This window comes from Leptinotarsa decemlineata, unplaced genomic scaffold (assembly GCF_025532065.1).
Source record: "Leptinotarsa decemlineata unplaced genomic scaffold, Ldec_3_MD MMD2_tig00001064_RagTag_RagTag, whole genome shotgun sequence".
Lineage (NCBI taxonomy): Eukaryota > Metazoa > Arthropoda > Insecta > Coleoptera > Chrysomelidae > Leptinotarsa > Leptinotarsa decemlineata.
The window spans coordinates 14,744,585-14,767,648 of NW_027412558.1; the positions used below are offsets into that span (position 1 = coordinate 14,744,585).

Consider the following 23,064-nt stretch of genomic DNA (forward strand, 5'->3'; position numbering starts at 1 on the left):
TCATCCCTACTGTAGTCCAACACCTGTTTGGTATCAAGCTTCGAAGGGTGAATAAACGCCTTGGAGTGAGCCAATCCTGGAAGATTCGGCCAGAAGTCCATAAATCTTCTTGTCATCCAGGTGTTCAGTGTTTGGCAAATCCCAAAGCGATGCCAATGACAGGTTCTGGTCTAATGAAGCCGCTTACAGTACCCTCCTTTGCAAGAGAGTCAGCAGCTTCATTGCCTTTCAGGCCAGTATGGCCAGGAATCCAGACCAGAGACAATGTGTTAAGTCTTCCTATCGAGGAGAGTCGTTTTTGGCAGTTTGCCTTCATCAAGGGAGTCGAAACAGTAATCAATTAAGAATATTTTATTTCGTTGAATGCTTTTATTACTCTTCGATATGAAGCCGTTCTATGCTTAGGTATTCTCACTAATTATTTCCATATGCTTTTATAGTAGGGATTCATTGTAGCCATGCAAGTAGACCATAATTTGAAGATATCTTCGGTTCAATATCTCAATCGGGAACCATTATTGTGTACTTAGTATGTATCAACAGTTAATTAGTACACATTTTCGGTATATAACAAAAACGCCCCTTTCCAGATTAGCCCTTGACGATAAAACTGTAAAGGACATCTGATGAAATTAGTTCCACGACATTTACCCGGTCATTTTACAATAATAATTTCGACACATCCCATTAACGAAAGGTATCGCAACACGTGCCACGTCGTTTCCCACTCCCTCTCCCGTACTTTCCATTATCGCATTCGACCCGTTCGGGCTGTTTTGGGGCCGAGCAAGGGTCGCTAAACATCATTGTTCGGCCATCGGGTCGTGATCAATTTGCTTGTTTGCGCCCGTGTTCCTCCTGTTGTTGGGGAACAGAATAGAGCCGACTAACCACACAAACACGGAATGTCGAATTCAGGAGAAAATCGAAGTGGTCCTATTCCCTAATATAGTATCTTCGTTTGTGCACTAGGAATTTCATATATGAAGGGACAGAGACTTTGAAACTATTCGCCGGCCTAACCGTGACCGGATGTTAACATCGAAGTGATAGGTTTTGGTCTTTGAGGATTTGGCCTCTGAGATAACTTTTGCTGAATCTGTGCCAAGTTCTAGGAAATATATCTGCAAAGTTGTGGCAACTATAAATTATTGTTTTGGCAATTCAAATGGTGTCAGATGTGGGGTGACTAAAATGAAAAACGTACTTTTCTCACAAATAGTTTCTTCTATTACATTTGTTCGATTGATGGACTCTTTATTTTGTATAAATTCAAATCGAAAATAGAATAAAGAAAATAGCGGTTTCAGTATGTTAAACCATTTTCAAGTAAACTTAGATGTAAAATGATACAGTCGATGTGCTTTTGGTACCTGCAATAGGTACATGAAGTAACAAAATGTTGCCTGAATTATCAATACCAGAACAATAATTATTTACTTTTTACAACAAATCAAAATTACCAACTATTGATTTCAAAAGCACTAGTTGTGGATTGATCCAACTACCAAAGGATTCTAAAATAGTTGTCAAAATTTACAAATTCAAAAAAGGTAGGTAAAACTGCCTAGTTCTAGTTGGTCGTTGGGGTTTCGAAATTGGGGTTTTTATACAATTTATTTATTTCCAATGTCTCCAACAAATTCATCTTCATTCCTTTATTGCACGTATGGAGAATTTTCATGTTTTCTTTATTGTGTGGTTTGTTTCTTGTATATGTCCATCTAGTGCTAATTTTTTTTATCTGATAATAGCATGTATTAACATAAATAGAAAATTTAATTTGGGTGTATCTCAAGGCTCTAATTTGTGGCCTTTTTCATTCATTATATTCAAAATGTAACAGATTGCACGAAATTATAAAAGGATAGACACCAAGCTCATAAATGGAGCTGTGTTAATAAATTATATTTCAACTTGGTGTGTGGGTGTCACGTATAGCGATGAGCTATCATTTTCAAAACCACATCATTCAAGGTGTTGTGCGTTCAGCGTATTGGGCTTTATAATAAGACAAACAATGGATCTCAAAGATAAAGAATTAATTAAACTTCTCTGGTATACACTGGTTGGACCTAAATTGTAGTTTGCAGAGATAATTTGGTATGGGAGGAGTCAAATTTTATTGCATGAATTCAAAATACATTTCTTGAATACTCCATAGAAGTGCTCACTATGATATGATACGAACAGCTCTCTTGATAAATGAGTTTAAAATTTTATCGCTCAACTATAAAATCAATTCGCCAGAAATATCAGCCATGATAAGGTTCAAGGTTGAATGTCCGGCCTCGTAAAACCTGTACATCTGTCATTTTCAAAATTCCGATAATATTTAGTACAACCTAATCTCCACTTGTAGCCATACTTCGACTAGCCAATAATTTCAATGCTCTCATTTGGATGCTCCAATTTAGATTGGGATTCTCTCATTGACATATTTTCTGAATGATTTAATCTCATTGAAATGTTTGATAACCGCTTGTGATTTACAGTTCTCGACAATATGTATTGTAATTTATTCATTCCTGTAATGTCACTAGAGGTTCGAATGTTACCCAGTTGGGTATTGGAAAAGTTAAATTTCAATTTGCTGATTTCTACTTTACAGAAACGAGAGATAAAAATGCAATTCGAGATTTTCGAGCTTGAACGAATTACATCAGCAAAGACAAACATAACAATGGGCACTTCATCATCTCGTCCATATTCATTAACAAGAAGGATGTCCGCCCGGACAAACATGGCGTCACTGTTTGCTCCATCAGTTCTCCAACAAACTATTTTACTGTTTCGGGCAGCGTGAAGACGAGGTAGAAATTTTAAAACTAACAATGAACGACGAAATAAACTTTTCATATTCCATTTAATATATAACAAACTCCCGCCGAAGTTCAGATAACTCTTTTCGTCCCGAACAGGATGAGCTGTTAGATGAAATCTCTTCGCCATGTAATAAAATACAATAGACAATAGCCGCAAGTTTGTTCGCGGTAACGAGTATTACCAGGCGGGAGAGCAGGAGAGAAATAGACCGCTCAAGGGACGGGGAAAAGGTGGAAATCTTTATTGCGATAATTAATATCTAGAGTCTTTATTTATGGCAGTTTATAGGAGTCGCCATTTGTTTCTATACAACGTAATTGCAGTAGACCCGCGCGTCCATAATGTAGACGCATTACCGAGGTTTTTGTATTGAAACTCCGTCTATTGTTCAGAGACGAGACAGGTAAATGTGAAGCCCTAAGACGAGGCCATTTCACTCAAATTAAATTGAATATCTTGGGGTTTCTGCCTCAATAGGCTCTCCGAGAGATGTCGAGGGATTAATTCAGAAATTTTGTTCTCTTTTCACGCAGTTTTCAGCGAGTGCAGTTACGCGAAAGTAACGATATTGTTACGTTCAGCGAGGGTTCAACTTTAATAATACTCTTCGAACAAGCTACTTGTTTCAAGTGTGCATTCGAACGAATCAATAAGTCAATAATAAGTCGAGAAACGAAATTTTGAATGAAAAGCAATCAAAAACAAGTGAACGAAGTGAAAAAAGGGAAGATTGGATACTTGTCCGATAAATGGCTAATGATATTAACCTACTCATGCCCAAAACTATTTTTGTTGTAAATCTTCATTATTTCTGTATACATTCATTTGATCAACATCATATAACACAATGAAAATGTTGGAAATAAATATAGACTGTCCATTTAAGCAACATAGTGCTCCAAAACATTGTCATGCATAGTGCACGTGATCTCCCAGACAAGACTGCCTGTACAGAGTCGCACTAAGTGGTGACCGATTTTTTTTTAATAATGAGCCTCTGGGTGGAGTGTAGGGACACAAATCAGCAGTTTCTTCAGCAGTATCACTACTTAACATTTTAAAAAATTTTAAATTTTCAAATACCTTATATGTAACACGCGTTAAAACGTAACTGACCACTCCAACACTGTAACAATGAATTTCGTCAGCCGATCGCAGTTGGCATGCATGAAAACGCTTGTTTATTTTACTCAATAGATGCAAATGTGCCTGGTGATCATGCTTTGATCACGCATCTGTCTTTGTTTGGGTAACTGTGTTTGTCGGATGGATATAGTTCAGACCCGTCCTTTTCAACTTTTGATATGGGCCATTTAAGTGAAAAAATCTGAAATACTTTCTTTCATTTCAAGTAACCCTTCATTGTGGCATCATCACTGGACAGTTCACAAACCGCAATACGCGTTTCACTATACAATATCTTCCTCATGAATTTTTCAACATTCTATAGAACTAACAGAGGTACTTATCATTGAATTCATTAATAATATTATATAAAATATTTATCATGCAATAAAATACTCAGAAAATTTCACAGGTTTGCTGTTCTCAAAACAGTCATTAGATTAGACATAGAGTTACTGAATACGTTCATGGTTTCTTTTTCAAGAACTGTCTTGGTGGTCCAATTCATTTTCTGTTCGGATTTCTTCTTATTTCTTCGTGAAAATGTTGTTAACCCAACGTTCCGTTGTTCTGAATCATCTATTCTTCATTTCGTTGGTTAGATTCACTTCTGCTTTCACGTCTAACTATTGATCCTGTTGGTATCACCGTATCACCAGGATTAGCAACTGTATCAAATCTGTTATTTCCAGGAAATGTATTGTAAATGTCACTTGACATCTGGAAATCATCATCTAGCTTCTCTATTTATTTCAACAACTGCGCTGTAGTGAGCGGTTTCTTCTAAAATACGTATAAAAAATGCAATAGTTCGCTAAAGACGACCCACGAAAATATTGTTTGTATTTTCATGTAAATTTTCATTCATTTCATTTGATTTCAATGAGTTGGGCATCTATGTCCCCAATCACTACTTGAAATTGGCTAAACTGAGCTAATTCAATAACTGTTTTACTATCTATACACTCTTCACAGAACAAAACCGAACATTCCAAACTCTTCTTTCTCAGCTTGTGACGACAAGTTGAACAGAAATTTATAAAGTCACAAAGTTATCGAAACCCTCTGTTAGTTCCTGAAACTATTGATTAGCCATATCAGTTTGAACTATCGAATATATTAAAGATCATTTCTAATTCTCTTCCCAAATCATCATTATCTGACTGAAAACAACTGTTGATAACTGAATTCAGAAGGAAAATGGTCACGTGAAAATGATAAGGCGGGAAGCTTTGATGAGAATTTTTGAGTTTTGACTGGTACATTACCATTCTTGGTGCTTTTTTTAATTACAATATGTATGTCACCTTGTACCCCAATTACATCGATAATAAACAAAAGAAGATGGTTGACTAAAAGTTATTCCATTCGATTAACGTATAAGAAAATTCAACAAAACAGAAAAAAGTAAATGAGCTGAGGATTCGAATCATGCAAATATCCAAAATTATGGTGATTAACTGAAAAAAAGAACATTCATCACTAGAACAGATGTTGAAAAGAAATTGTATTTGTAATCGCATGCTCTTCTATTACCTCACAAAAATGTACACGTCAATCCAAATCATCTTCATTCAGTTCTTGTGTAAATTAAATTTTGTGGGAATGGAGTTCAAAATACGCCAAATGTTTTGTCGTTGAACACAACACAGGCTGAATTTGACCGATGGCATGGGTTATGTTGGCTTAGGGAACCACTGTGGGCTCATTTGCATATATCTGCAACTTAAAAAAACCCCACAAGAAAAAGTCTAACGGGGTCAAATCGCACGGTCTCAATGGCCAGTTCACACCACCTCCACGTGAGACTCACACGTGAGGAATATCCAATGTGGTATGAGCTGTGTGGCACGTAGCGCATGTCGTTGGTGTCCTGATCATCTAATTCAGGCCAAAAGTAATCATCGACCTAAACAGCGACTTTTTCGGGATGCATTGGATGCTCTTGGATCTCATGTGGATTGGTATCGCCCCAAAATCAACAATTTTGTTCCTAGATCAGTTGAATTTTGTACGGATGCAGGCCCAAGTCACGACGCAAAATTCGCCAAGTTGTGGTCTGTAAAAGGTTGAGTCCTTGTGAGCGACGCGAAATTGACTGCTTAGGATTATCTTGTACACTCTCACAGACAGCGGCGATATTTTCGTCAGATCTTGTGTTTCTTCGACGTACGGGTGTTGGTTGGTCGTTTACTGAACCAGTGGTCTCAAATTTATCTAATACATTGCGAATAGTCCTCTTGGTAGACCGATTATGGCTACTGTGAAATGAACGAAGCATGCGGTACGTTGCCCGAAGTGTGCACCCATTTTAATAAAACAATTTTATTATTTGCACGTGTTGTTGAATGCTATATACTTTTATGGTGATTTGACAAAACAGACTAAATAAATGACAACTAATTTGACAGATGTAGCTTCAACAAGATGGTCGTTATCAATTGTCAAAGTCTTTGTTGGAAGATCCCATATTAATTGGCAGATTAGTCCAGATAAAAACTTTCAAACATACCTTTTTGGCATTTTCCTGATTGTTGTTGTCCGTGTGTGGGGCAGAAGGGGCCATGACTACGTTGGATTGCGATAATAGTTCGTCACTGCCTCTCTGTAACAAAAACAACGTATTACTGAAAAATTACTGTACCTCTCGATGTTTTGGTGTACTTGTGTTTGTGTATCCGAGACTACATACATTAACAACGTATACGTGCAGTTTATAGCTGAGCATTCTATCCTTCACAACTAATACTACATAAAATTCCTCTAAGCGAATCTGATCCCATATTAGAGACACACTTCAAGGTATAGTGACGTACGCTTATAAATGCAAAGTACGTAAAACACTCGATGCCTCGCATTATTTTCCGCTACTAAAATTTGTGAAAGCCTTTTGTGTTTTCATGAACGTATACACACTTATAACTCTCGACTGGAGTGAAATTTACGATCACTCTGGATTATATCGCTAAATATAGTTGCCCGCTTATTGGTGATATGAAATATAACCCTATTTTTCTCCATGATGAATATACGTAAATATAGATATACAGATTAGTGGGGTGCTACTAGAAGTGATACTAAAGTAGAGAGAGACAAAGATTGCAAATATGATAAGGAAATATAGAAAAACTTCATGGATATCAAAAAAGCAGAATATTACGAATTGAAAAATGTTGAATTGTCATCAGAAAAAGGGAAATGGCCAAAAACGAAACCGATAATCAACTGTTGTTCCTAAGAACGACAGACCTTAGAAGTTGAATATTGTGCGATCTAAGAGGAGTGACTTTTCATTGTTCAATTTCTAGCCCGTTACTTATAAACCAAGATTATAAAATAATGTAACTGATGACTGATAAATATTAAGAGATCTAAGAAATACTTTGGCGAACCGTAAAGGCCTTCTGAAAACTGAATAATAGGAAAGAGTAGGAGAGAAAGAAACAACCGGGGAAACAGCATAGCAGCCAAAAAAGTACAATTGATAAGAGTGACAAGATAACAAAAAAATAGACTAGACAAAGAAAGGATAGTAGAACAAAGACCTAGTGGTTTCAGGGAAAGTAGAAGTACTCTCATGAGTATTCACAGTAAAATAAATTGAAGAAAAATCAACTAACTGAGCTGAGTGTTTTTGTGTCTGTCATTTGACTGAGTACTGACAACAATGCAGAAAAGTGAAGTACAGGCTGTTAAAAGAAAATATCTTGTATAAGTAAAGAGGGATACAAAAAGGGGTCGCATTAAAAATATTGAAGGGAATATGTAGAAATGAAAATGAAACAAATATGATGAATAACGACGAAGAAAAACCGAGGATTTGTAGGATTCAACGCGTCTTTAAATTGGAGTGAGTTTTGAAGGCTTTTGTTGGTTTTTTTGGGTTCAACCTTGAACAATGGCTCATTTTGTAAAAATTGAAATATTTTCATATTTGATAATTGAAGAAGTTTTCCAAAAAGTTCACTATTATAAAAATGATCAGGGATCAGGGAAGCAGTCCCAAACATAAAATATCTTTTTAAATAATACATGAAGTGAGTTTCATTCATATTTTTACAGCTTAGTAATTTATTGACTTATGAACTATAAGCAATACGTAAACATAACTTTGGAAATTTTATTGTAATTATTCTTTTCTCTCGCAGCACTTAGGACCAGTTATTAATACATGCGTCTTTAGAGCGTGAGAATGTCAGTTTCAAATTTTATTTATATCTATTTCCTACTGGAGAGAAGATCAGTAATTTTCAGATTGTGACCGAGAAACAGAAAAATTGAACAGGTAGAAAGAAGTTGAACAGAGATTATCGGGTCGTAGAAAGTGTTTTCGCTTTAGATGTTTTTATCTGTTCAACTTGCTCAGATATATCAAATCTATTGAAAGAAAAATATTTAAACCTACTTCTATTTGGAGTTGAATATCCGGGAAAGTTTTAGTTTCCTGCTCAATACACAATAAACCATTACATTCCATCAACTCTATATATGTTTCCTCGGAAAACAGAGCAAAGTAATGGTATTTGGCCTGTATAATTCTGGGATAATCCAGATTTTCCAAGAAAAGAATAGTGCGCCTTGGTCTACGCTTTCAACGGAGTATTGAATATCTCTGTATGAAATATTTTATTAAATATTGTGAACTATTCCATCAATCATCCATCAATGTAACTTTGAATTTCGAAATATGTATTTCCTCGTACGGTGTATAATAATAGGTTTTCCATGCATACATGCATTTGACCCAAACTCCAATACAACGTTTCTACAATTTTCCGTTTATTCCCCCACGTGAGTGGAGTGCACTTTTGAATTATTCCCTGATGCCGGATTTGTGTCTGTACACTTCTGTCATACTTACGAAGATTTTGTCTCTCATGAATTCGAAAGATCCCACTGAAAATAACCTTATTCTAGGTTTCGAATTCAATCATTTATAAATTATTGAAGTTATCTCACTTTTTGAAGTAAATTTTGATCCCCGAGGTTCATTAAATGAAGAAATAATTATTCATCATTATCCAGTCATGAAATACTTAGAAGTGATTTTTCTGCATCTTTACGAACTGTTAGAAAACCGCTTCTGGATTCGTCAGGAATTTCAAGGCAACTTCTAAACCAAAAAATTGAACTATTAAAAGTTTTGAAGTATAACATTTTTTGGTCACATGTGAGTTGACTGATCAAATTTGGAAAATAAAATTCGAAATAATATCTCTTCCAATTTATCGTACTTAGCAGGTTTGGCCAAGTTTTTGTTGTTTTTTCCACATCTTTCAACATGGAATGACCTGTTACATAATTTTTGGAAAGTCAAAAGTGTAATAAAATTGATATACACTCAATATACAATATAATTCAAGTTGAATGTGCATTCTGATGAAAGCATTTAACACTTCACACAACTTTCAACCGAAGTGGCCCTAAGTCTATAATACTCGGTGCGGTAAACACAAATCAAACAGTTCATTTGTAAGCAAATATCGTGGTTGTAATCAAATATTTTCTCAAATAAAACAACATCAGAAATCGAGTAGAGATCGACCTCTCAGTGCAAAGCCTCAGCTACATTTCCAAACCCAAAACAATCCCTCCAAGGAAATGAGGAGGTTTCAAGGAAAATATTATTGTCATGGATGTATAGGAATTTTAAAGCTGTGGATTCTATTTTTGAATGAGTATTTAGACAATCACTTAGGAATAGTTTTTTTTGTCTAACGAGCGAGATATCGAAATAGTGTATTACACAAAATACATTTTTTAAAGTGTTTCATAAATGTTTTTCTTAATTTTCACAGAAAATGTATCTTTGTTTTGTAAATGATGAAATTATTAATAATAATGATTAATTTCAATTATTTGAAAAGTCTCAGAAAAGTCTCACTTTCTATTATACTCAAAAAAATCCAAAAAATTACGAGTCATATCTCCTATGACTATGCATTCATAATTAGTGTCAATAAATATAAAATAAATAACTATATTTATTCTATTTTACTTGACTAATTCCAATGGCGCAGCACCATCTCATCTAAAGATCTTGATCAAGTGGCAGAACGTCACTAAAGAAATATCATAGAATACGTTGTAGTATACAAAGGGACTGAAAAATTAATGAATAACTTCGGCATACTTTATATTCCTTAAATCTTTTCTGACACTCGAAGAAATCTGAAAATGTAACGACTTTCCTATAAGAGAATAGAACGAAATTATTGAACACTGCCAAGCAAAACATTTTTCTCTGAGAAAAATATATTCAATTTTATTAAAGTAAATTAAAAGTTTGTTCTGTTTTCAAGTGTAAAAGCTTCTCCATTACAAACATTTTTCATTTTCTCATAGCAGCTTTTTGATTTAATTTTCCTGAGGCAAACGGCGATCATAACAATTCTTAACGCAGTCAAATACCGAACGTCGCCAGTCATTAGATCCAGCAAGTAATGACGTTTCTAGTTTATAGGTTCAATTACCCCATCATCATTACATGCTTTCCATTGTCTATTGTTGTTAGCGAGAAGACACGTTCACGGTATACACGATTCCGGTTCGAACGAGAACTTCAAAATGATAGTGATGAGAAGGAAATAATATTTGGATCTCTATTGCGAATGTAATGATGATGCATTTCGCTATCGAGAGCATGGGATAACTTTTTGCAATTACGTTTAGAGTCACCTTACCGAGGCGGAATGGAAATAAAATAAGTTACGTAATGGTAAATTATAGATGTTAATAATATATGACCATTATTATTGATAATTTGAGGATGTATAGTAACCTCAATAGCAATATATTCTTCATGGCTCATGAAAAATTCATTTAGTACTTCGGAAGAATAATGGATAAACGGATAAATTATATTACTACTTCATTCACCCAAACCATCCTCCAAATTTGCAATCAACAGTAGGTCGTATTGAGAACAAATTTCACGATTGTCAGATATGTACGAAATAAACCTAAGGTAGGACGTCCACCTGTTTTATATGAATCAAACAAGTACATGTCCTTTTAATGGAAAAACAAAAATCAGTACATTCACCCTTCCTGGAGGCCATTTCTCATTTCGAAAGATTTCAAGAGAAAATCGACTTCACAAATAATAGAGGTAGCTGCCCAATTTTTCACTATTCAAAAACTTCTGAAATAGGTAGCTGATAAATTGCGCAGGCGTCAAGTCTGTAGATTTGGTGAGTGCAAAAAATGCATTGCTAGCAGTTAGTTGTTTGGACAATCCTTCAAAAAGGATGATAGCGCCCTAGTTCTAACATTATCTCCTCTTCACATTTTTCTGGAGAGAGAGGCTAAGTGGACTGTATATACACTTGTGCACATTGCCAATTGAACAAATCAATTTAACGCAGAGTGCAATAGACTGTTGGTTGACACTGGAAGTCACAGCATTCTGTCAACTACGAACTGCCTTAATTGAGTACTGTTCCCGAGTAGGGAGAAGGAAATATTAAGAGCAGATAGTTGTTGGTTCACAGATGGACTAAAAATACCTTCCGGTTCTGGTGCATGTGTTTTCAGTCGCAGATCCAGGACAGAGATATCAACCTGCCTAAGAACCTATGCGACTGTATTTCAAGCTCAAATTCGCACTATTGAATTGTGTGCGGATTGATTGGAAGAATCCAACCTCATACACAAGTTAATAAAAATATTCTCGGACAGTCAAGCGGTATTAGAAGCTCTTGGCTCCTACCTAGCAAAGTCTAAATTGGTAGCAAATTGCCAAAAACGACTCTTCTTGGTAGCAAGACATATTGCCTCTGGTCTGGATTCCTGGCCATACTCGTTTGGAAGGCAATGAGGTTGCTGACTCCCTTGCAAAAGAGGGTGCTGCAAGCAGCTTCATCGGACCAGAACCTGTCATTGGCATCGCTTTAGGCTTTGCCAAAAAAAGATTGAACTCTTAAATGGCAAGAAGATTTATGGACTTCTGGCAGAATCTTCCAGGATTGGCTCACTCCAAGGCGTTTATTCACCCTTTGAAACTTGATACCAAACAGTTGTTGGACTACAGTAGAGATGAACTACGATGTCCAACAGGCCTTCTTACAGGCCACTGTCATATGAATCATCATATGCAGAGACTCGGAGTGTCGAAAGTCAGTGTGTGTCGCCTCTATTTGGAAAATGATGAAACAGCAGAGCATATACTTTGTGGGACTGCTTGGGACCAAATCAGGTTTTTAGAGTTCGGCAGAGTCGTATTCTTACCATCTGACCTGAAAGACTATTCATCATACAAATTAATCGACTTCGTTGGGAAGCTGGGTTTATTTGGCCGAGTGTGAATAGATGTGAGTCACAATAAACCTTTGCAAGTTGCAGTGGAGGGTCGAATAGACCCAGTTACTTTGAACCTAACCTAACCCTAACTCCAAATATGTTTCAATGATATGTTTATGAAAAATATTACTGATCAGCGCATCTAATCACTGTTGTTCAGTAATAATATATGTATAATAAAATGGTCATAATGCCCTACACATTGAATGCTACGTTGTCCCAGTCCAACGCTCAAGATGGACCCAGTTTTTAAAATCATTACTTAGAGGCTTAATCTCAATGAGTAGCTTCATTTTAATGAGACGCCCAATTTGTGTCAAAGGACAGGTTTCAAGTTTCATTTCGGGTCATTTTAATAATCCTGAGTCTTCGCTGAGAATTGCCCAAGTAGCAATTTTAATCCTTAGCTCGCACAAGTTTCGACTTCTGAGGGTTGTCGTTCGTAGCTGATTAAAGGAGAAACAGATTTTAAATAGATTTTTTTCTACGATTTTGACTGATCTTGAACCAAACTAGTTCCTATATAAATAGAAAATCTTCAACAAATCGTTTTTCATAGTGGTGTTCGCCGAAAAAAGGTATATAGTGTACGAGTGAGTTTCGCAGTGTATTTATTACTAGTATGTACACGCCTTCAGTGGGGTATAAGGTTTTGATATCATCTGGGTATCTGTGACATCATTCCTTTAATCTGCGATGTTCATTCTCGTTGTAGTGTGGCGGAGTTATCGAGTCTGTGATAAGGCTACAATACAGCCGATCAAAGTAACCTTTTCCAAAGTAACCTTTTCTTTTCTGGGTTTTCTATCTTGTCACCCCAAATATTTTCTTTCAGTAATTCTCGTGAGAATTTCATCGCGAATTATTAATTTCAATAAATTGAAATGAATGCGAGTGACGATTTTAAAAAGAATCAAAAGGTTTTCGATGAAGAGTTCGAAGCGGTTAATGGAAAATATGAGTAGGGTGCGGTATAACGAAAATTAATCTTCTGCAAGTTCTGGTTAGAAAATTGTGTAACGGAATATGCTGAGTTTGACAAGAATTTAATTTAAATAGTTCTCGAATTAGCATCGTAGAAATTGAAGAGTCTGCTGTACGTGTACCTTAAATTTTTTCAGCGAATGGTTCGAACATACGATTACCAAAAAAGGCAGTAAAACTTTTTTTTCGCAAGTTCGAAGAAGTTCACGTGAAAGAGCATGCTTTCAAGTGTCCGAAACCATCATCGAGTCCATGTGCATTACACCATTACCTATATAACGGCGAACACCATTACAACAATTATTGATGTAATCTTACTAATCCTTACTAAAAAGTTCATGATTGTCTCCCGAGGATTTTGAAAAACTTCCTCGCGCGTTTTTAAGCCTTCAACCGAATACCTCTAGGGAGTGGCAAAATATGGCACACTTCTTTTCGAACTACTTCAATTTTAAATTCATTCCATCTAGAACAACAATGAAAAAGTTCATAAGAACGAAGTTGACGCTCTCTCCAAACACAGTTTTCTTAAGGAATTTCTTGTTTATTAAAAAAAGAAGCTCGGCGGAACTTCCATCAAACTACGTAAATGTATTTTCCAATTCACACTAAGACAATTTAAAATCCCTAAAACTTTCTTGTAAACACTTTCCGTTCGTGCATCCTTAGCGAAAAGTTGTAGCCGTATCTGAAAATTCTATTCTATGTGAATTACACATTTTCCGCCACCTGAAGTAACTTTGAGAAAATATATTTTTTGCATTTCATTAGTTCGGACATCCATTGTCTAATGTGATATAAATTGATTTGAAATTCCTGAATGAATCTGTAAAAAATTAAAAAGATTAGCTGAAAAATTATATTAAACGAAAATACACTGAAATTACATTTAAATAAAATACAAGTAACAATTAAAATTGAACTATTAACAAAAAATGAAAATTAAAAATTATTAACAAGAAATGAAAATTAAAAGATTCCAAGCCAAGTTACTTCACGACGTTTCGATTGTTAGTATCCACAATCGTCTTCGGGTGATAACTGGACTTGATCGGTTTTAGCGGGAGCTGACCGTTTGGCGGGAGTTGATCGTGTTCCGCTTGATTAGAGGTTTCCATATGTTGCATATATCTACGCTAGCTTGGCTGAATGTGTTGTTGGACAACATATATGCGACTTCTTTGAATTTTCTCCTAAACCAGTGTTCCTCCTTGTGGATGATTTCAACTTGAGTCCACTTGATGTTATGTTGATGAGCCCAAACACGTTCTGCTATTCCTGATTTGCTAGTTTCTCCTCGCTGTGTGTGTTTCTTATGCTCAGCAATGCGAACTTTCAATGGCCTCTTAGTTTCTCTGATGTATGATTCACCGCACTCACAGGGTATACGGTGAATGCTATTCTTGGAATCGCAGTCCGCGGTTGGTGGCCTGGTTTTCGAGAGGCAGCTACGGAATAGTATTGGGCTCATCAACATAACATCAAGTGGGCTCAAGCTGAAAGCATCCACAAGGAAGAACAGTGGTTTGGGAGAAAATTCAAAGAAGCCGCATATATGTTGTCCAACAACGCATTTAGCTAAGCTAGCGCAGATATACGCAACATATGAAAACATCTAATCAAGCGGAACACGACTAACTACCGCCAAACGGTCAGCTCCCGCTAAAATCGATGACGCGGAGAGACGGAAGATGGGATAGGTGAAAACACTCGATGACTTATAAATAGTCAGATCTCAGAGGAATAAGTCCAGTTATCACCCGAAGACTAATCTTTTCAATTTTATACAGATTCCTTCAGGGATTTCAAATCAATTTACATCATATTAGACAACGAAAGTTTTTTTATTTTATGTACAGAGTGTCTGTTTGAAAACTCTCCACCCTTTAATTTTTCCCAGGAAATAATATGAAGAGATATGTTATAATGCCCCCACGACGGATTTGTTACCCTTAGAATCTTGAATTAGAGGAAACAGTTTCACACAATTCCAAAAAGATTTTAATTTCATTTGCAATGGAGGATTAATTTATTAATTAAAAAGGTTTATTGGGTAACAGGATCAAATTATCGTTTCCAATTTAATTAAATTATTCTTTTATGTTGAAACTATAACTGAATTCAAAAATAATCAGACGTGTTAGATACATATGAGATACATCAATATTCTACAAAAAAAAAGATTGAAGACCAACAGAACATAAAATGGCATGAAACAAATGAATGTTTTACTCAGACTCACTATAGACTTTATTAACATATCAAACACTTTTTTATATTTCATTTCATTTTTACGCACAATTTGATATACATTCTTTCATTCATTTGGTTGTGGCGGCTACCATAGACAAAAAGTAAACACTGAATACAGTTGAAAACTATGTCAACATAATAAAAACTGACAATCGAACTCTCCGATCCCGTTCAATTTAAAAATTCCCGTTATTTTCTGAACATACCTCGTATATTCCATATAGTTAATGATTAAAAAAACACGATTATAAACCCTTCTTCAAATTAAAAAGTAGCTGTCGGTCAGCAAACTTTCCCAGTCAGAAAAAAGGGGAGTTTAAAGGTTCTTAAAAAATCCCATCATTCGAATCAATTTGACAAAACGCGCCATTAGGACCGAACAATCGAAGACGATTTTTCTCCCCGTTTTAAACCGGTGTAACTATTTGCAAAAATCCCAATTACGTCGTCCTTTCAACTATCCACCCTACCCTCTTTCGTATCCTTTATCTCGTTTTTTGGCTAAGCTTTCTGACGATCCAGATGGATCACCTTATTAAAAGAAAAGTCGAAGATAGAAGAGGGACGAGAGAAGAGATGATTCAAAGCCGAACGGAAAACGACATAACGGCATTAAAGAGGATGGAATCCGAAACAAATCTGGCATTTCTCGTAAACCGTTTCTTCGGATGTCGAAGTAGTAATTGCCACCCAACAGTTCGGAAAAATATAGGAATACAAGATGGGAATCATTTCCGTAAAGATGAATTGAATGAAATCGACAGCGAATGAGAATGAGAATATCCATTATGTATTATTTGGATTCAATACCATTGTCGTAAAATTAAATTTCTTTTGCAAAATATCGTAGAAATGCATTTTAGAGTTGTCTGTAGGCGCAACATTTTTCACTTGTAGTGACTTATTTCAGTAGTCAGTGGCCTGAAAAACTACAGTAGAAACATTGAATGAGTAAATTTTCTGGATTTTGGCAATGAATCTTTTTGAATATAACAATTCAAAGTTATACTTTTACGTGCTAACAATCTAGAAAGGGAAATTAAAAAAATTATACAGATAGGACATAAAAATGGTTTCAACGCAGACACAATTCAGAAGTTAGTCAGAAAACAAAGCCTCAATATACCCCCAGATCAAACAATCAGAAATCAAGAAATTTGTAACTATAACTTATTTTCGTGAAAAATCACACACAAAAGTGTCATTCAGACCGCATGATAGGTTATCTAATTTCCTTTTAAATGCCAAAAATAAAGTATACAAAGAGTTTATTAGCTCATGTGTCCGGTGTAATTAGGTCCTTCACACTAGATAAAAATGATTCGACATTCTCAAACCATTTCTTGAAATGCAACCAGAAGATCCCGAAGTTAAAAGATATAGAAATTTTTCACTATGCAAGGACATGTTGGAAACTTAATCATTTGGAATCCTTGGAATTCATTGCAGATGTAACCTGTTGTTACGTGATGGCGAGCACGCCCCTATGTGCACAAACTCATTTGACCACAGACTAAAATTAAAAAATGTAAAAAAACAATTATTTGCCTTTTTCCTCCCACACATCTACCAAACTTCAAAGAACTTATTATGGAAAAAAATGGATATCATCCCAGTAACAGATATTATCACACTCTATTTTTATTTTATAAAAGTGTAGGAAAGATAATCTTTACCCCCAAAAAAACAAAAATTGCCCACATTAGGTTAGCCATGTCCATTATACCATGAAAATATCAATATGAGGCATTATTCAAATGAGAAAAAAACGTATTGTACTAAAACAAACCATTCTGGACAAGAATTGGAATTCGAATGTATGAATTACGTTGTGAGGACTGCAGTAAAAACTATGTTGGTCAAATTGCACAAGCCACTGAAACTAATTTCAAAGGCAACATATGTACCATGTACCATCCGATTTTATAGACCACAAAAGTTTGGTGTAACTCAGCACCTTGAAGAACGAAAAGATAATAACGAACTTTTCTATAAATTGATGGTATTGGTATCTACATGCTACAAGACTTTTGAATTATTTTGACAGACTAGGAATAGATCAATAAATAGGTCGCATTTCAAACATTGTATCGTTCACTTTCTTATGAATCATGGCCAGTTATCAATCGACAGCCGACATTAATTTTCAAATCTTTCAACATCCTGATATCAGGTCATCGCTATTCATTAAACTATAATGTGTTTAGAATATGACATAGGTTTTTGATGCAAAAAAACTAAAAATGACTATTCTGGTCTAATGATCTCGATGGCAAGAAAAGTGGTAAAATTTTCTTCCACGATGTTAACCCTACAGCCAATCACAATAGCAACCCCGTTTCCAGAATGATTCCTGTTTCGTTGAGAATAATCGAATTCTCAATCGGCTACTCCTTATGCTACATCTACTTCCGAGCTCACTCGCACGGCAACCAGTTTCTATTTCAAGTGGCTTCCATCAGGCCCTTCAACTTCTTCACCGCTACAAGTCGATGGCTGTTGGCTCTTTGTGAGCGCGTTCACTTCCATTGAAACCTTGATGCACGCATCCTTTACCGCACGATCCACATATATTATCTCTTCGACTTTCTGCTATTCACAGGCATCCGGATTCCTCCGAGATATTTATTCAAATTTTCGACGGGGCGGATTTTATGCTGGTGTATCCTTAAGTGTTCATAGCACGGGAGGTAATAGTTGAAAAATGCCAGTTGTGTTCCATTTTTTACATTACTTTCAGTGTGTTCTAATAACAGACATACTCATGGAGTTCGGAGTTAGCAAATCGGGAGTAGCAACCACGTTTCGACTCATCAACATAACATCAAGTGGTCCCAAGCTGAGATCATCCATAAAGAGAAACACTGGTTCAAGAGGAAGTTCAAAGAAGCTGCGAACATATTAACCAACGAGAGGAGAAAGGGAGAGAGCAACAATTTCTATGGGTATTTCCCCTATGAGATTCTCAAATACTGGGAAGGGTTGTCATTTTTTTTTGGTTATACACTTGGATAGAGAACGTTACAAGTTCGAACTTCAATTGTCAAAAAAAGGCGTTTACATATTTGAAATTCATGGACGAACAAATAAACCAAAAGTGAATGAAATGTGGTCATTATTGAATAAACTAAAAAGTATCGGATCGAAATATTTGGACTAGTTAATTGAAACAGGAAAAAATAGTAAAATTGAAAAACCAACGAGTATAAGAATGAAAAATGTTAGAACGCTGATCTGTGAAGCAAACAAATTATATTGGGACCTGAAATGAAAATGAACCAATAAATGAAATATCGAATATATAAATTAAAATAATGAAAATAATATTGGAGAATGCCAAAAACAAGCTTTACGGCGTTAATTTGATTAATAATAGAATCCACATTGTTCAATTAGAAAAAATTTTACTTTTCATAATTGAACCATTCTGTACGGTACAATTAAGTTTTTAAAGATTTCAATTGACATTTAAATGTTTCTACACTGTTTGTCTGCATAAGATAACCGATAAAATTTGATTGTTATGGAGGAACTAGCCTCTCTCAAACTCATGATATAAGTCCTGAAGAAAGAAGTTAACATTTTCGAAAGCTTAACGCAATAACAAAGAGTTTCTTTCTCACTCCCTGGCATCCTAAAATTGACTACAACCTCACAAACAGAAATAACTTAGTGGTTTCGAAGTTTTTTCCATAAGGCGTTTGATCGCGTACACCATGAACTCCTCTTTGCTATTTTGGGCTACCAAGGGTTATTAATCCATGCTGTAGCACTACTAAAAAGTTACCTTTGCAATCTTTTTCAAAGAGTTGTGTATAATAACGAAAAATCCGATTTATACAAATTAAAAACGGCGTTCCTCAAGGTTCCATATTGAGCTCTCTCTTGTTTGTTTCATATATATCTCAATTTCATCTGTCACTGCAATTTGCAACTATGCATTGTTATGCTGAAAATACTCAGCTGTACATGGAATTCGACGAGAATTCCATGTACGAGGGCCTATGGCAAATAATAACAATCTCGATACGTTATTATCCTTGTCAACTAAATATTGCCTAACTGTTGAGGCATCTAAATTTAATATCATGCTTTTTGGTAGAAGAGCGGCAAGAATTCGTTGTTCTGGCCTCATGAATATTGTAATAGATGGAACAGAACTTCCCTTGAAAGAAGTTACAAAAAACTTGGGCCTGTCTTCGTTTCAAAACACATATTTCGCAAATTCGGAAACGAGGTATGTAAATTTGAAAATTATATATTCCACCAGAGGCCATTTAGAAGCTTCAAACGAAAGATAAAAAAATATCTTCTTACACTAAATAGATTCAACTAATCGCATCATGTAGAAATCAATTAACCTTTCTAAAGCTCAAAAAAAATATATTGTGTATTTCAATTTCTTTGTATATACTGTGGCACTGTTCTTGATATCATACTGTTCTTTTTACTTTTTCTTTTGTTCTTACGGTTGGATACAAATTCTCTTATTTTCTGAGGAATTTTCATCTTTTTCATTTCCTACCCCTATTATCATATTCTTCGAGAGTCACGTGGACACCGATTTTGAGAATAGATTCTATATTTGACATCATACTAACGACCCGCACTAAAAAACAGTACAAAAACATACCCTTTTCCGACTAGGAAACCACTCGTTCCCGCGAGCTATTTTCTCTCATTTACATCTGTTCCACTTTTTGACGATTCTCAGGAATTCCGCGGATTACACACATACACATGTATATGTACACATTTTCTCGATAGAAAAGCCGGAATAAAGGAATCCCGCATACCCATATCGCTCCCGGTTAAAAGCATTTCTTACGGAAAGCTCTGCCTCGCCAAATAATTTGTCGACGTCAGTCAGTCACGTCAGAGAGTAAGGAAATTTATTACGACATTACAGAGGTAAAAATGATTACCACTACCGTAGTAAGACTCTTTGGAGTGCCGGTGTCTGCGGCGCGTGACGCTGATAAATGGATGTTCGTTAGCTCGGATGGGCATTAGCGTTTTTGTTTGGCCCACGTTATTCTTGCGATCGCGTCAGACTAGGAGGATACTTGCTGAGACGGAGAAGAATTATTCGATAGTTCAAACGGACAGATACATTATAACTGAAGAATCAAGAAAGAATTACAGTTTAAAGGTTATCCCGCATTTTTTTCAAACGATCAAACATTGGAATTAAAGAATCAAGGAAGAATTACAATTTTGTGGTTACTCCGCATTCTTTTCAGGAAATAAAATAACAGACCAAGCAAACTGTGGAATATGTTACATATAACTGATTTAGAAGCTGTTGAATTTATATACTTATCTATTTGAAATTTTACGAATAAATTTCAATTTGAAAAAAAGTGTACTACGAGACATGTTTGCAAAGTTACAGTAACTTACTTGATTTTTTAAATTTTCACAATCCCCACGTAATCTCTATTCAAACACCCATGCTGAAGCTTGAATATTTTATATTTGCCACAATTCGATTATCTGTATCTGTAGAGTAGGGAGGGTGAGTGTAAGCCCACGCACTTAGGCCACATGTGACCCATTGTACATCCTCCCGAGGAGTTGTCCTCCTAGGTCGTCGTCCATCCTGTCCTTTCCAGGAAGGTGGACAGGTCGCTGGGAGACATCTCCTTTATATCGGCAGGTGTAGGCCAAGACTCGCCGAACACACACTCTCTTATTGACGATAACTCCGGGCACTCGCACAGGACATGCCTGACAGTCTCATCTTCCTGTTCACACATCCTGCATAGAGGTGTGTCCACTAGCCCCATATTATGTAGGTGTTTCCTTAGCTGACAGTGGCCAGTCAGAAATCCTACTGTAAGGCGTAGATTTTTCCTGGTCATCGCCAGATATTTCTTCGGCGCCAGCTTCCCAGGGTCGCCCAAGGTGATCCTGGCAAGATTACATCCTTTGATTTCATCCCATCTCTTTAGAGATTGAGCATGGGTGTAACTTTTGACTAGTTCCGCAATTGTCGAAGTCATCAGGCCGTGGGTGCCACTTGGTCCTAAAATTCTTAGTCCAGCCGCTTCCTTGGCTAAAGAGTCGGCAATGCGATTACCTTTACTCCTGTTGTGCCCTTTAACCCACCTCAGGATAATGTTATTATCTATCGAGGCTTTGGCTAAATCTTCGTGGCACTCTAGTGCTAGCCCTGAAGTAACACGGTGTCTGTTCAAGGCTAATAGTGCTTGTCTGCTATCAGTGCAGATTGTAATGTTTTTGCCAGAAATTCTTTTCTTGGTTATTTCTTTTGTGGCGATTGAGATACCAGCCAGTTCTGTTTGGAACAATTCGATTATATCCACTTCCTTAGAAAAAGAAAATTATCTGACAAATGTAATTTAAATTATAATTTCTGCGGCAGCATACTCATCTGACAAATATTACGGCCAATATGCAGTTAAAGTAAAGCAATATAGCTGCGATAAATTATTCAGCTATTCCGTCTGTATGTTTAAAATCTATTTTTCCATTAACCTGCTGTCGCACCCCTACGAACGACATCCCTTAGAAGTCGAAATTTTGCAAGCTAAGGATTAACGAGGTCTTACCTTTCAACGTGTGATTCCTAACACGGGTTGGACGATAGCAAGTGAAAATCGATCGTTCAGACTAGGGCTTGAACCAACGACCAACACGGCAGTCAATTCAAGTGAGTGAATGAAGCACCCACGTCGAACCGCCTGGCTACCGACCAACCGACCGATTGTAAAGTATTTCACCTCAAAATGCAAATCTGATGACTGACTCGGCAGGTGAGTTGTATATATATTGTCATAATTGGAAAAATTTTCTTTTTTGGAAAAGCACAAACACTGTGGAAAAATCCTCAAGGAACGTTTATTCCGCGAGTACACCATTCTTCAAATTGAATAATTTCTAAGAAGGTATCGTTCGAGGTGAAATCTCAAGTAGATCTGGTCAGTCCAATATCCACCTTGAAATTATCTATTGAAGAAAGATAATTCTTAAACATTTCTCCGATGTTCCAGTATATTATAGTTGCTTGTGATGTTTGAGCTCTTAAATGTATGCTGCGTATCCTTAGAAGAGAAGCTCCATATATACGAGCAATTTTCCAAAAACGACTAATAAGAAATATATGAAGCTCTAAAATTAGCTGAGTTGCTTCCTAATTCGACATAGTATTTCAAGTTTCTGAGAAATTGCCTTTGCAATTCCAGTAATGTGAATATGCCGAAAAATTTTGATATCAAATTTAACACCGAACAAATTAATTGACGAAGCGAAGGTCTGTCCTAAGATTATTGTCCGATTATGCCACTAAGAGAAAACTGATGCCTAAGTTTGCTTAGCTTAGATCTTCATCATAGCTTAGAACTTAGATCTTCATCAACTAAGAAATCAACGTATTGATTTTCTGGTCTCTTGCAGAAGGTCGTTGATATAGAATAGAAGAGGGTTGGAAACTGTATAGATACCAGAGATACACGAGGTAAAGGTATCTGAGAGACAATTATCGATGACTTTGTGCACATAGCTTGTTAACCACTGGAGCAATATTAAAGCCAGTTTTGTTGCTTTTCTTCT

General features: G+C 36.0%; 1 protein-coding gene across 11 annotated transcripts in view; it reads right to left on the reverse strand.

The window, feature by feature from the left end:
• Window positions 1-23,064, reverse strand: part of heph (polypyrimidine tract-binding protein 1 heph) — an 862,450-nt gene that overhangs the window by 64,749 nt on the left and 774,637 nt on the right. For all 11 annotated transcript variants that reach the window (XM_074175763.1, XM_074175762.1, XM_074175761.1 and 8 more), the window contains one exon: window positions 6,464-6,556. In XM_074175763.1, the coding sequence (XP_074031864.1) occupies window positions 6,464-6,556 (93 nt within the window). The remainder of the gene's footprint in view (window positions 1-6,463; window positions 6,557-23,064) is intronic.